The following is a 12,781-nucleotide window of genomic DNA, read 5'->3' as shown; positions in this document are numbered from 1 at the left end:
CGCGGCTGCGCCCACTCGTCTCAACATTCAACCAGTCATGAGGCTCCTTCGCGGCGTCATATTCGCCGATCCGGCCCACCCACCCAACCAAATCACCTCCACTGTAGCCAAAATCTCGAACCTCAAACACCAGATCCTTTTGCCGTGTGTTTCCAACCGTCTGCAGGGTCCTTGAATCATCTACCAGAGATCTCACCTACCTACCGTTTCACAAATCTGGCACTTTTGGCGCTCCGGCTGCGCCATCACTAAGTAAGGACTGTACTATACTTACCCTCGCCTCTAAAGTCAGACGCTAACGTGGTACCTCAGGTAGGCTCGCGTGGCTCGTCACATCATTGTACCCTCCCTGGAAACCTTAGTGGCTCCTTCGAATCTTGACTCCGCCATGCAATGCATCATTCACTCGCCCAAAACCGTTCAATGAGCCAGACTACTACGTAAGTGGGTGACTGGTTCAGCCTATCCTTCCGTCTCTACAGAGTATGAGTATACAAATCTTTGGTATACCTCAGTCTCTTTTTAGTCTTGCGTCCCTGTCTTTTGTGTTTCCTCATTCCTGGTTTGTTTACACTCGTCCCATCCTATACTTTCTCACCTACTGGCTCCTGTTCTTTCCTCAGGTACTTTCATCTGGTGGTTGCACGCGTCTCATCGCAAATACTTGTCAGAACAGTCTCTTGCCCACCCTCCATCGCTCTTGTCAATTCCCTCTCTATTACACACCGTCCAAGAACAAGCCAGTGTTGGTTTCCCAACCAGTCTTATAAAACTTGCAACTACATTGAGCGCCTCCGCGAGCTTTCCTCACCATCTCATATCCCGGCATGAAACCCTCCACAGCAATCTTGGCTGGTGCCGCCCTCGCTACTCCCATCGCCTCTGCCCTCAAACTATCAGGACCCCCAGGTCCCAAACCTAAGACAATCTCTCTTCCTATAGAACGGATACACATTCCCAATATCGCTTCTCGTGAGAAAAGGCGGCGGCACAAGAGACAAGGCAATGGCATCGTCGAACAGGAACTTGATAACGATACCTTTCTTTACTACGCCAACATAACCCTCGGCACTCCTGAGCAAAAAATACGTCTTCATATCGACACTGGCAGTTCGGATCTCTGGGTCAATACCGCAGACAGCTCTTTTTGTTCCTCAAGACAAGATCCTTGCGAAGGTGGCACCTATGATTCGTCCGCTTCCTCCACCCATAAGCTCGTGAACAATGTCTTCAACATTTCATATGTCGATGGCTCCGCTGCTTCAGGCGATTACGTCTCCGACACACTTGGCTTTGGAGGTGTGACCTTGGACGATTTCCAGTTCGGTATTGGCGAGGTATCATCTTCTGAGCAAGGTGTTCTGGGAATAGGCTATGCCATCAATGAAGTTCAGGTCAACCGTGCCGGTCTGGATGCATATCCCAACCTTCCCGTCGCCCTGGTCGACGCTGGACATATTGCCACTCCGGCCTATAGTCTGTGGCTGAATGACCTCGATGCAGCAATAGGAGAAATCCTGTTTGGCGGTGTCAACACGGAACGGTACGAAGGGAGCTTAGCTACGGTTCCTATCATTCGAACGTACGGAGACTACTACGAATTTGTCATCGCGCTCACCGGTCTCTCTCTGGGAGGAGATCGCATTTCCTCAAGCTCCCTTCCTGCCGGTGTCCTTCTCGACTCTGGTGCAACACTATCCTACCTCCCCAACGACATCGTCCAAGTCCTGTACGATGAAATCCAAGCCGTCTACGTTGCAGACGCTGGGGCCGCCTACGCGCGTTGTTCTTTAGCAAGCAACGATTCGACATTCGATTTCGAGTTTTCGGGAAAAACCATATCCGTCTCATTCAACGAAATGATCCTCACCGAAGGCATCACCACCAGCGGCCAACCCTTGACTTTCACCAACGGCGATACCGCCTGTCTATTTGGCATCGCCCCCGCCGATGGAAGCATCGCCATTCTCGGCGACACATTCCTCCGCTCCGCTTATGTCGTCTACGACCTGGAAAACAATGAAATCTCTCTAGCTCAAACTCGATTCAACACCACCGCGGACGATATCCAAGAAATCACATCTGGATCTTCCGTTCCAGGCGCAACCCCCGTCCCTAGTCCAGTCACATCTGTCAACGCTGAAGGTGGCGGTGCTAGACTCGGCACTGCAGCTACAGGCACAGTCACGGGATTCGGCAGTCCTAGTGCGACGGGAGGCAGTTCTTCTAACGCGGCTGGTGGATCTATGGCTGAGATGGTCCCTCTGAGTGCGGCGGTGGTCGCGGCCGTCGGTATCTTTGGCGCGATGCTCGCCTTGTAAATGAACTGCTTATCCTTAGATGTATAGATGCTTACGATACGATATCCTTTTTGACCAATGCGTTGGGTCGGTTTGGGTTGGGTTTGCATAGCAGCAGCACAAGCGGCATTGTTACTTTGAGTCAATACTATTGATTATGATTATGATATGATCTTGATCCTGAATTTTGATGATGATGATGATAATGAATGGTCCTGTTTTGTTTTGAAACGAGTGTCTTGCTGTATTCCAGCCATGCTTCGCTTTGACTGACTGTGCTAATTCACTGTACTGACTATACTGACTTCTTGCCATCGGCGATTCTTGCCGTTACCTTCCTACTGTGCATGTTTCTTTTCTTTCCTATGTATTTCAAATATTGGTATATATCACGAGTTCAGCCTAAACCAATACTAGGCCTCGAACTCCCAACCCTAATCCCCTTTGGCGTGAATGCCGTCGGGAGAATCGGAGTGGTGTTTCCAGTCATACTTGGACTTGACCGGCCCGATGTCGCTGCTACACTGACACTATCGGCGTCTGCATCTGGGGGGTCAGTGTCGCGTTCGCGTTCGCGCGCTGCGGCGTTGTGGATGGTTCGAGATTTTTGAAGTTGTGGTTGTGATTGTGGCGCTTTCGCTTTCGCTTTCGCTTTCGGAGTAGATGTCGTCATGGAGAAATTATCGATAGATACAGATGTGGATTTCCCGATGGAATTCTGACCTTCTTCTTCCTCTTCTCCTTCTTCTTCGCCGCGAGTCTGTGTTTGTGACTGGTCTTCTCTCCCCGTGGAAGTGGAATTCGACGGAGTCTGAGTCCAAAGATGTTGACTAGGACTGGTGGCTGAAGAAGCTCGACTTGGTGATTGTATTGGACCTTGACCGGAGCCTGCTCGTGCTGGCGCTGGTGCTTGGGTTGAAGTGTTTGGCGATTGATATTGTTGTTCTCGTTGCAATTGAGCATAAGACTTTATTCTTGGTGTTCGTGGTGTTTCGGCCGTGCCGTCATAGTCTGAATATCCTCCTTCGTCTTCGGACCATGGAGTGGTGCTACCGCTGTGGTTCCGTCGATGTAGGTAGGCGGTATCGGCGATGGAAAGGGCTAGGCCCTTTGGGATTCCATTTCTTGATCTTCCGTGTGAATAGAATTGTAGTGCTTCCAGAACGTGCGGAAATACTAGTTTGTCGACGTCTTGAGCCCAGAGGAAATCGAGATGTTCAAAGTGAGGGATTTCCGTGGAAATGGTGTGGCGTGGAAGTTCTTTCAACATGACACGGATGTCGATCAAAGAGTCGCTTCCACCGTACACCAGCACAATAGGAGTTTTAATGTTGCGCGTGGGGAACTTGGCAACTTTGTAGTATCGGTTGGTGGCTCCAATGGAGAATTGTGTTGATGCATCGTCATCGTACATCTGAAAGGATTTGTTCCGAATGATTTGAAACCAGTGCACGACGGATTTGGTGCTGGTGAAGCTGTAAAGGTGAGGATAGGCTGCGAGCTTTTGCTGGACAGAAATGTTCTTGCCATACCAGGCAAACAGAAACGACAGCGACATATCGATCAATCGAACAAAGATTGGTTGGTAGAGAATCGACTGCCACATGGTAGCTGATGACAAGATAGACTTGCGACCAAAGGCTAGGAAAAGGACATCCGGACTGGCTTTGACCAACGAGTCTACAATACCATTGCTGAGACCTGCAGGAGCCATTGCTGGTGCGAGGGCGATGAAGAGGTTAACTTTTTCATTGAGGCCGGGGTGAATCGATAACGTTGCGAATGCTTGGGCTGTCCCTTGACTGAAACCAATGTAAGATAGTGAGGGTTGAGATGTTGTGTTGAGAACATAGTCGATAGTGTCGGGGATGTCGTGGAATGCAAACTCGTCCATGGAAAAGTTCCAGAACCCGGGAGAGGTAGGCGAGTGCTTCGTGGATTTCTTGCTGTATTTGTTTCCTCTGTTATTTCCCAGCCAGACATCGTACCCTTTGCTTGCAAGGACGAAAGGTAGACATCGCTCTTCCTCAGTCAAACACACCCAAACCTCACTGTTCATGAGAAGACCATGATGGAGGTAGACCACGGGTTTAATCAACGAGTCTGGTCCTGCATTGACTCTTGCCCCCGAATTTTCCTCTCCTTTTCGGAACGGCAGTCTGTGTACTCCCAACAAATATCCATCCGAGGTTTGTACAACATGCTCTTCGGCATAATAATCAAACAAAGCACAGAGGTCGGTGAAGTCGGAACATGTTGCGATGGAGCTGTACAAGGATTTGTTCTGTGATCGAGCCTGCTTGGATCTCTGGGAGGATAAGCGATTGAAGACTTTTCGGGAGGTATTATAACAGAAGCGAATGATAGGTTGCGCTATTGCATGATCAGTTGATCTGCCGAGTAGAGACATCTTGCAATACTTACGGAGTCCTAGGGTAATGATTCGGACAAATACTTCGAGGGCAACTAGGACAAGAGAACCAAAGAGAGCAATGTACTCGCGCCTGTAGCAAGTTGTCAGTGGTTATTATACTCGAAACATTGACAGTTCGTACCAGAAAAGCCGTCCGATGAAAGGGACTCGTGCCATGGTGCTGCTATGAGGGCTCAACTTGTTGAGGGAGGCGTTAATTGATCAAAGTTGGATCGTGTGATAAGCTCTTGAGGGCCATGGACCAATTGAGTGGCATCGAGGCGTCTAGAAAGAGCCAACAACGAAGGTAGAGCAGACTGGAAGTCCCTGAGTCGAGACAAGTAGCGAAAGGATTGAGGGTATAAATTAGGAGTGCGGTCGGCTCATCGTGGCTGTACGGCTGATTATTGATCGCAGCGTGAATGCCAGACGGATAGCAACTGATTTGATGGGGTTGTACCCAGACTGTTGACCAGTAGCAATGGAAATCTGCGGGAACAGTAACGAGTTGCGGGTATTTGGTAGGAGGAATAGGAAGAAGTTCAATCTGCAAGTCAACGTCATTTCGCTTCTGGTGCTGCTTTGGGCCTGAAAGCATGTGCTTTATCCAATCTGCTCCACAGGGCAAGTCTACCGAATACATGTCACGTGACTGGAACCGGACGCCCTGCACTTTTTCTTCTCTAGCCCAACTTCATTTTTTCCTCCTTCCTTTCTCTTCTTTTTCTCCATATGAACAACGCAAAAACCAACGTTCCTGCAAAAGCGTTCCTACGAGGTTAATCCCATGATGTATGGAAATCGTCTATTGGAATGGAGATCAATGATTGATAGATCCTTCATCGTCGGCCGATCTTGGGTGCAGTGTCAGTCTTTCCGCAAGGGACATGACTGAGAGTGCAATGATTAGCCATACATGTTTTTGATCGTCAACACCTGGATTTGAAATAAGATTCCACTTCAGGATGACGCGCAGATGGTCTCAATTCGTGGGAACGTTAGACAATCAGGTAGAGTTATTGGTACAATCATAACACAAACACATGTTGCGTCCTCATTTCCTTTCCAGCCAGCCCTCCACCTGTTCTACAATCTCTGCCTTTTTTCCAGACACCGAGATCTTTTTCGAAGCAGCAAAATCTTTCAGTTCTGCCACTGTCAATTTGCCGAGTTGACCTTTCTGCCACAAGTCTCGAATCATGGCTTCGGTCATGCCTTCTCCGGCCTCGGATTTGACCTTTTTACTTGGTGCACTCGATCCTCCGCCTGCGCCATTAGTTGGCCTCTTCGAACCTGGCGCAATCGCATGTGGATTCTCTGATTGATAGTTTTTGAAACAGCCCTCCAAAATCGTGCCCCATTCGATTGTTTCATTTCCAACTCTTTTGTCAATCTGTCTGTACTTGGGAGTAGTCTTATCCTCGGGCTTCTCAGGAAGTTCATCGTCCAAAGCTAATGCTTGCAATATTCTGTAATGCCACTGAAGGCTGGGGTTTGGATGTTTGGTAGGATCGTACACGCCTTTGGGTAAATTCAATTGTTCTAGTTGTGGTCAGTCAAGTCTTAGCCATAAGTGTTCATGTACGGCACTCACGAATGATAGGCCTCATGGCAGTGACAAGCTCGTCCGGTGCCTGTAGTGGTGGTTCATGAAGGGTCGGTGGGTTTTGTCGGACATCATCTGCAAATGGCAGAGGAATAAGATGTAGACCTTGGGGAGCGCCACTAGCAGAAAGTGCCCCAGGATTTGTCTTTGAATCAGACCCTTGTGCTGGCAAGGTCGGAATTAAAGCTGCCATCACTGGAGTTGCATTTCGGCGGGGGATGAACCACGTCAATCCAAACAGACTATCTTTGGATAGCTTGCGATGCAGCGCGCTATAGACCCGGGTACTTCCAACGAAATCTTCTTCTGAAGGGTAGAGAAACGTCGAGTTCTTGATGTTGGCCCACATCGGCAATCTGTCCATTGGTTTGAAGCCTATGATTCGGATAACAGGATCCCCAAAGTTTCGAAGCTGCTTTGCCTCCTCGTCGGAGAAGGTAATCTTCTCACCACCAAAGGTGTACGCCCTCCTGATCTCCACTTTCTGCACAGCACCTCCACTTTCGTCAATTTGTTCGGCGTGCCCTTTAACAATTTGTGGTTTTTCGGCGCCGAGAAAGATATAGCTGCTTCGAGCAGGCTTCTGGTGTTTATACAACAGATATCCTTTGACTGATATCTTCAGGTTGGGACCGATTTCCAAAGGCACTGCGGAGAACAGAGCACGCTTTGGGGTAACCTTTGAGGCGATTGTGGATAGGAGAGATTGGAGAAGAGAGATGCCATCATTGGATCCGGCAATGAGCTTAGAGCCGTCAGGATCGTTGATTGACGCAGGATTGTAAGCAATCGCGTCGGGATCCGAAGGTGAAGCTTTGTAGACAATGTCATCATAGAAAAGCTTTGTGTTGAAGGCATGTTTAGGGGTGGATATGGGAAACAACTCAATAACTACTCCCAAGTCATACAAGTCCTTGGCCCTGACTGTTGCCTGAGAACGTGATTTCTCGTTCTTTGCGTGAGGGTCGTCATTGTCAGTGATGATGAACAAGCGGCGGGAGGAGAAGTTGGCGGCCTTTTGCTGGAAGATCTGGTTGGCGCAAAACAAGACGCTGTGCATCGAGATAGATTCTTTGGCAGGCTTGAAGATTTCTTGACTTTCTGGGTCCTCTGCTTCGGTCAGATCTTTCAAGGCTTTGACATCTTGGGCTTCGGGGACGTCTAGGTCGGTCAGAAGATAGCAATGGGGGAAAGACCAGCCACCACGAGAATTCTCGTCCTCGCCGTAAAATTTGGACGTCTCGGTGCCATACAATAGGATGCCCATCAAGTCCTTGGGATTGGAAATGATACGTTGCTGCATCAATTGGAAGGCCGACTTCAAGGCAGCTAGAAGAGGCGAGCTGAGATCATCTTTCTTGGAGCCCGTTGGAGAGGGAGCTTGAAGCATAGAGTCTCTGACTTCGATGGCGAACAGCACGGCATCTTTGACGGTCTTGTAGCCAGTCTCATCGATCTCTTCATCTTCTTCGTTCTCATCATCCATTCGAGCAGGATCATCGCCGTCCCCAGGGCCAGCTCCAGGCCGAGATCGGTATGGCATCTTTTCTGCCATTATCACCGAACACTTGCATCGAGTTTTATATCGTCTTGTCCACACATGTCACTGCTAGTAGCGGTGACAGGCCTCTGGATCTAGCTTGGCGATTGAATGCTGCAACGTTGTAGTCGATGTCAAGGAAGTGTGGGAAACAGGCAACGTCTCGCGATTGACGTGGGCGCTGTGGAGTTCATGTTCCACCAAGGACACGGATACGGGGTGCGGGTGACGCGTGATCACGTGGCAACAATTTGATTCCATTACATTTCTTCTGAGTGGGCAGCCACTCAGAAAGTCGGCGTCATCAGTGGCCATGTCCCGGAGCAAAGAAGACATGTACATCTTCCGATGAGTCTTTTCTTCGACCTTGAGAAAACTCTCACATCTCGACATCACCTATCGCCGTATTTTTCACCATCCGCATTCATGGCTCGGTGATTTGTTCATCTACTTGTACCGTCGACAATCGGCCATTGGCCATCAACATCAAGCATCATGTCAGTCCGCAGCTCTACCTACCGTATAGCCCGTGGGATTCAGAGCTCTTGTATTGCTCGCCCAAGCCTCTTCCTATCCCCTCAACATGTGCAACAAAAGTCCCACATGGCTTCTGTAGCCCCTCCGGTCACACAGAATTCGGTCGGTGCGAAAGGTCCTACAGCGATGGTGTTTATGAACATGGGTGGACCATCGACCACTGATGAAGTGGGCGACTTTCTGAGCAGACTGTTTGCTGATGGTGATCTCATCCCATTAGGCAGGTTGCAAGGCTACCTGGGGCCATTGATCTCGAAGAGGCGGACACCCAAGATTCAAAAACAATACGCAGCTATTGGAGGAGGGTCACCCATTCGCAAGTGGTCGGAATATCAATGCTCAGAAATGTGCAAGATTCTCGACAAGATCTCGCCCGAGACGGCGCCCCACAAGCCCTACGTTGCCTTTCGGTATGCCAACCCGTTGACTGAGCATATGTATGCACAACTATTGGAGGACGGATTCGGAAATGGCAAAGGTGGACGAGCAGTTGCATTTACCCAGTACCCCCAGTACAGCTGTTCAACGACAGGAAGCTCATTGAACGAGCTGTGGAAATGGCGAAATCGGCTGGAGGGACCTCGAGCGACGGGTGAAGCCACCTCGACAGGCTCTATTACTTGGAGTGTTATCGACCGGTGGCCGACACACCCTGGCTTGGTAGAGGCATTTGCACAGAACATTGAAAGCAAGCTGGCAGAGTATCCGGAAGAGCGGAGAAAAGATGTGGTCTTGATCTTCTCCGCGCACAGCTTGCCCATGAGTGTGGTCAACCGAGGCGATCCCTATCCAGCGGAAGTGGCAGCTACAGTATATGCAGTGATGAATCGGTTGAAGTTCTCCAATCCATATCGACTCAGTTGGCAATCTCAAGTGGGGCCGTCGGCGTGGCTTGGGGCACAGACGAGCGATACGGTCAAGGAATATGTTGGCCGTGGTCATACAGATCTCATCCTGGTCCCTATTGCGTTCACCAGTGACCACATTGAGACACTGTACGAGTTGGATCAAGAAGTGATGGAAGAAGATGCACATGGCAACCCAGGAGTGAAACGGGCAGAGAGTCTCAATGGCAGCCCAGTCTTCATCCGGGCATTGGCAGACATTGCACACCAACATCTTCAAAGTGGCGAAAGTTGTTCGCGGCAGATGGGATTGAGATGTCAAGGTTGCAAGAGTGAAAGGTGTTTGGAGCAGAAAAAGTTCTTTGCTGGTGAGCAAGCAAATATTCTTCCACTTGTACGATAGTCTAGCAGGTTTACCTGAGAGGAAAAGCCAGCGGGTTCAGCTCTTTGGATGGCATTTATTAATGGATGAAATGATGAAATGGGTAGAGGTAGTCGAGCCAACTTCTACATGGTGAGAATCAAGTTTGCCAGGGAGAGGCCACAGATGAAAGGAGTGCCGTTCGCTCATCACTGTTTCCACATCTCCCTCCGTTTCTCGCACTTGTTCTTTTTGACAGAAGGTGCAGGTCACACACAGAATGGCGCAGCAGGTGTTACAAGGAGCCCGAGTCAACGTCAAGGTCTAGGCGAATCGATTGAAGTTATCAAGTGTATTTGCACACAAGTGGTTGCACTGTGCCATTGTCTGTAGGGATCAATAGGAATAACTTAATTAATGCTGCAGCCTAATTCTGTAAGCATTGAATAGCTGCACGTGCCTGGGGGCACCTGGGGGCACCCTGTCCAGGCCCCTCGGACCTGACGCTCCCCACGAACCACTTATTATTATTCCCACTCATGCTCGTATAATTCAGATCGGACTTGATCACTTCCGGTCTCGCAACGCTTATCCATTGGCACCTGGTGGGGGATGCCAGGGATGGTCGACCCTGATATCTTGCATAACAGACACACTTGGTCCATGTTCCAGCCAATACCACAGAGACTTCCCTTGTTGTTCCCCAAACTTCATCGTGTCCTTCTTCCTATGGATTACGTCAAGATAGTAGATGTATATGTTTGATTTCAAATATCCCAACCTCGATCACATTGACACTCTCTATTCTTCATTCGATCTACATACCTAGGTCCAACCTCCATGGATCGGTAACAACTGCATACAGCGAGCCTCAGTCCTATTCCCCGTCCTCTCCTCCCCTGCACAGGGCCTCCAGCCATCATGGACCCCGAAGACGTTTTTGCCCAGGAGGCACAAGAGGAGGTCCTTCTCTCAGAAGAAAACAATCGCCGCACTCGCGACTCCAAAATTGTCAATTCAGCCACAAGTTATGCGCCAGAAGACCAAGATCCAGACGATGAATCCAGTCCATTGATCGGTCAAGACGAAACCCGAAGACCCTCCAACCCGCGGGCCACTGATAGCTACATTCGAGCCCTCAACGAACCATGGGCCGGTTCCCATGGCTCGAGAAACAAGCCATGGTATAGAACGCCATCGGTATGAACATCCATCTGTCCCTACCAATTCCAAAACACTCTAACACAGCCGCTAGATCTTCTGGCTCCTGCCTGCATTTTTTCCCTTCTGCGTCGCATTCGGAGGCATCATCGTTCCAAAGACCTACCTCATTCTCAACCTCATTTGCGATAGATACCTCTCCGATCAAGCTTCCAAGAATCCTAACTTTGAATACTTTCCTGTCATGCCCGGCGACGACAATCCACTGTGTCGAGATGCCCACGTCCAGGCTCTCGTCGCAAGGTTCAACCTATACATCAATCTAATGAGTGGCATCTTCTCCGCCATTGTTTCTCCCCAACTTGGAGCGCTCTCAGATCGCATTGGACGCAAAAAGGTTCTGGTGTGCGCATCTTTTGGCGCCTTTTTCAGCGACATCATCACCATCATTATCGGTTCCAATCCGGGAAAAGTCTCGGTCTACTGGATGCTCCTCGGTGCTCTCATTGACGGCTTATGTGGCTCCTTCACCGCCGGAATGGCATTGGCCTTTGCATATGCTGCCGATTGTACCTCCCCCGAGAGACGAAATGTCGCTTTTGGCTATTTCCATGGCACTTTGTTCGCCGGTATCGCCTTGGGCCCACTTATAGCAGGCAAATTGATCCAAGTCAGCGGTACCGTCATGATTGCGTTTTATGTTGCATTGGCTTGTAACGCCTTCTTCATCATCTTCATCGCCTTATTCGTTCCCGAGTCTCTGTCCAAAGAGCGTCAATTGGTCGCACGCGAAAAGCGCCGTGTTGCCCAAGAGGCATCCCCCCACAAAGATTGGGTGGCCAAGCTCAAGAACTACAACATCTTCGAACCACTCTGGGTCTTACGACCAACCGGGTCAGGCACTTCTTCAAGTCTTCGTCGCAATCTTTTCGTCCTTGCAGCCATTGACACCATGATGTTTGGCGTCGCCATGGGCACCATGCAAATCATCCTCATCTATGCCGAATTTCGTTTCGGATGGAATGCTGTAGCCTCGAGCCAATTTCTCTCTGTTGCCAATATATGTCGAGTCACTGGTCTCCTGGTCATCCTACCCACATTGACTCGCATCTTCCGTGGAAGAACGAGATCGCAGTCTGCCGGTCACAAAGGTGCCGACAAACTCGATGTCAATATCATCCGCGTAGCCATCATCTTCGACCTCCTCGGGTACATTGGATATGCATTCGCCCCTACAGGCGCCGTCATGTTTCTCTCTGGTATGATTGCGTCCTTGGGAGGGATGGGCTCGCCAACACTGCAGTCTGCACTGACGAAGCATATTCCAGCTGACAGGACCGGTCAAGTCCTTGGTGCTTCTGGTCTTTTGCATGCTTTGGCGCGCATTGTGGCACCCACTGTTTTCAATGCCATTTACATGGGAACGGTTGGTATATATGCCGGCATTGTCTTCATCTGCCTGGCCTCCATTTTCGTCGTGAGTTTTATTCTCAGTTTCGTCTTGAAGACTGGACGTAAGTTTCACAATCCTTGGCCTTGTCATTTATCATTTATTGAATAAGGGTTCTATACTGACAATTCCCAGTCTTTCTACCAGATTCTCCCGTTGGCGTTGGTGATGAAGCAGAAGAGGATGAAGATCTTATTCCAACTGGCTCTGACACCTGATATGACCTGTCTCTCTCTGCGATAATTTAATTTCTAGCATCTGTGTCGACATAACATGCGCACCTTATCCTTTGTACATACACAGAGCTTTGTTGATACCTTTTGGATTATTATAGCTTATAGCACGATGGTGGTTACGTGGCATACCGGAGTCGTCCATTCATTGCCAATTATTGCCTTCAGTTTACAATTGCACATACTTGATACATCAATGGTCAAAGACAAAATCATTCTTTAATGAAGCTACCGTCAATTCCATGCTCAGTCCGCCCGAATGCAGTAGATCATTTAGATGCAGAGAGTCCCTCTACATAATCGTATGTAAAGACCCCCTCCTCCTTTGGAACGCG

The 12,781-nt window shown here is 49.4% G+C and overlaps 5 protein-coding genes across 5 annotated transcripts; 3 read left to right on the top strand and 2 right to left on the bottom strand.

Moving 5' to 3' along the window:
- The first annotated feature begins 452 nt into the window (after window positions 1-452).
- PV10_06156 (uncharacterized protein) lies at window positions 453-2,429 on the top strand. Its single transcript, XM_016370921.1, has one exon. It carries the CDS (start codon window positions 828-830, stop codon window positions 2,319-2,321), a length of 1,494 nt encoding a protein of 497 aa, XP_016223214.1. The 5' UTR covers window positions 453-827; the 3' UTR covers window positions 2,322-2,429.
- A 24-nt stretch (window positions 2,430-2,453) lies between these two features.
- Window positions 2,454-5,226, bottom strand: PV10_06155 (uncharacterized protein). Its single transcript, XM_016370920.1, has 3 exons — window positions 4,856-5,226; window positions 4,725-4,804; window positions 2,454-4,673 (listed from the first exon to the last, which is right to left on the bottom strand). Exons 1-3 carry the CDS (start codon window positions 4,888-4,890, stop codon window positions 2,698-2,700), a joined length of 2,091 nt encoding a protein of 696 aa, XP_016223213.1. The 5' UTR covers window positions 4,891-5,226; the 3' UTR covers window positions 2,454-2,697.
- A 498-nt stretch (window positions 5,227-5,724) lies between these two features.
- On the bottom strand, window positions 5,725-8,006 carry PV10_06154 (uncharacterized protein). The gene is made up of 2 exons (XM_016370919.1): window positions 6,308-8,006; window positions 5,725-6,255 (listed from the first exon to the last, which is right to left on the bottom strand). Exons 1-2 carry the CDS (start codon window positions 7,872-7,874, stop codon window positions 5,768-5,770), a joined length of 2,055 nt encoding a protein of 684 aa, XP_016223212.1. The 5' UTR covers window positions 7,875-8,006; the 3' UTR covers window positions 5,725-5,767.
- Window positions 8,007-8,171: 165 nt separating this feature from the next.
- PV10_06153 (ferrochelatase) lies at window positions 8,172-10,023 on the top strand. Its single transcript, XM_016370918.1, has one exon. It carries the CDS (start codon window positions 8,355-8,357, stop codon window positions 9,642-9,644), a length of 1,290 nt encoding a protein of 429 aa, XP_016223211.1. The 5' UTR covers window positions 8,172-8,354; the 3' UTR covers window positions 9,645-10,023.
- Window positions 10,024-10,294: 271 nt separating this feature from the next.
- On the top strand, window positions 10,295-12,669 carry PV10_06152 (uncharacterized protein). The gene is made up of 3 exons (XM_016370917.1): window positions 10,295-10,802; window positions 10,858-12,277; window positions 12,349-12,669. Exons 1-3 carry the CDS (start codon window positions 10,524-10,526, stop codon window positions 12,429-12,431), a joined length of 1,782 nt encoding a protein of 593 aa, XP_016223210.1. The 5' UTR covers window positions 10,295-10,523; the 3' UTR covers window positions 12,432-12,669.
- The last annotated feature ends 112 nt before the right edge of the window (window positions 12,670-12,781 follow it).

Source organism: Exophiala mesophila, assembly GCF_000836275.1.
Source record: "Exophiala mesophila strain CBS 40295 unplaced genomic scaffold supercont1.4, whole genome shotgun sequence".
Taxonomy (NCBI): domain Eukaryota; kingdom Fungi; phylum Ascomycota; class Eurotiomycetes; order Chaetothyriales; family Herpotrichiellaceae; genus Exophiala; species Exophiala mesophila.
Note: the sequence above shows the minus strand (reverse complement) of the source record. Positions and strands in the feature narration are given on the sequence as shown.

What these genes read in the sequence shown, in the direction of transcription:
- PV10_06156 (XM_016370921.1), top strand. Translation starts at nt 828, where the DNA reads ATGAAACCCTCCACAGCAATCTTGGCTGGTGCCGCCCTCGCTACTCCC.
- PV10_06155 (XM_016370920.1), bottom strand. Translation starts at nt 4,890, where the DNA reads ATGGCACGAGTCCCTTTCATCGGACGGCTTTTCTG. An exon ending in TTCATCGGACGGCTTTTCTG is followed by an intron (nt 4,805 to 4,855) that starts GTACGAACTGTC and finishes AACTTGCTACAG; the next exon opens with GCGCGAGTACATTGCTCTCT. An exon ending in AATCATTACCCTAGGACTCC is followed by an intron (nt 4,674 to 4,724) that starts GTAAGTATTGCA and finishes ATCATGCAATAG; the next exon opens with CGCAACCTATCATTCGCTTC.
- PV10_06154 (XM_016370919.1), bottom strand. Translation starts at nt 7,874, where the DNA reads ATGGCAGAAAAGATGCCATACCGATCTCGGCCTGGAGCTGGCCCTGGG. An exon ending in TGCCATGAGGCCTATCATTC is followed by an intron (nt 6,256 to 6,307) that starts GTGAGTGCCGTA and finishes GACCACAACTAG; the next exon opens with AACAATTGAATTTACCCAAA.
- PV10_06153 (XM_016370918.1), top strand. Translation starts at nt 8,355, where the DNA reads ATGTCAGTCCGCAGCTCTACCTACCGTATAGCCCGTGGGATTCAGAGC.
- PV10_06152 (XM_016370917.1), top strand. Translation starts at nt 10,524, where the DNA reads ATGGACCCCGAAGACGTTTTTGCCCAGGAGGCACAAGAGGAGGTCCTT. An exon ending in CATGGTATAGAACGCCATCG is followed by an intron (nt 10,803 to 10,857) that starts GTATGAACATCC and finishes CACAGCCGCTAG; the next exon opens with ATCTTCTGGCTCCTGCCTGC. An exon ending in TTTCGTCTTGAAGACTGGAC is followed by an intron (nt 12,278 to 12,348) that starts GTAAGTTTCACA and finishes GACAATTCCCAG; the next exon opens with TCTTTCTACCAGATTCTCCC.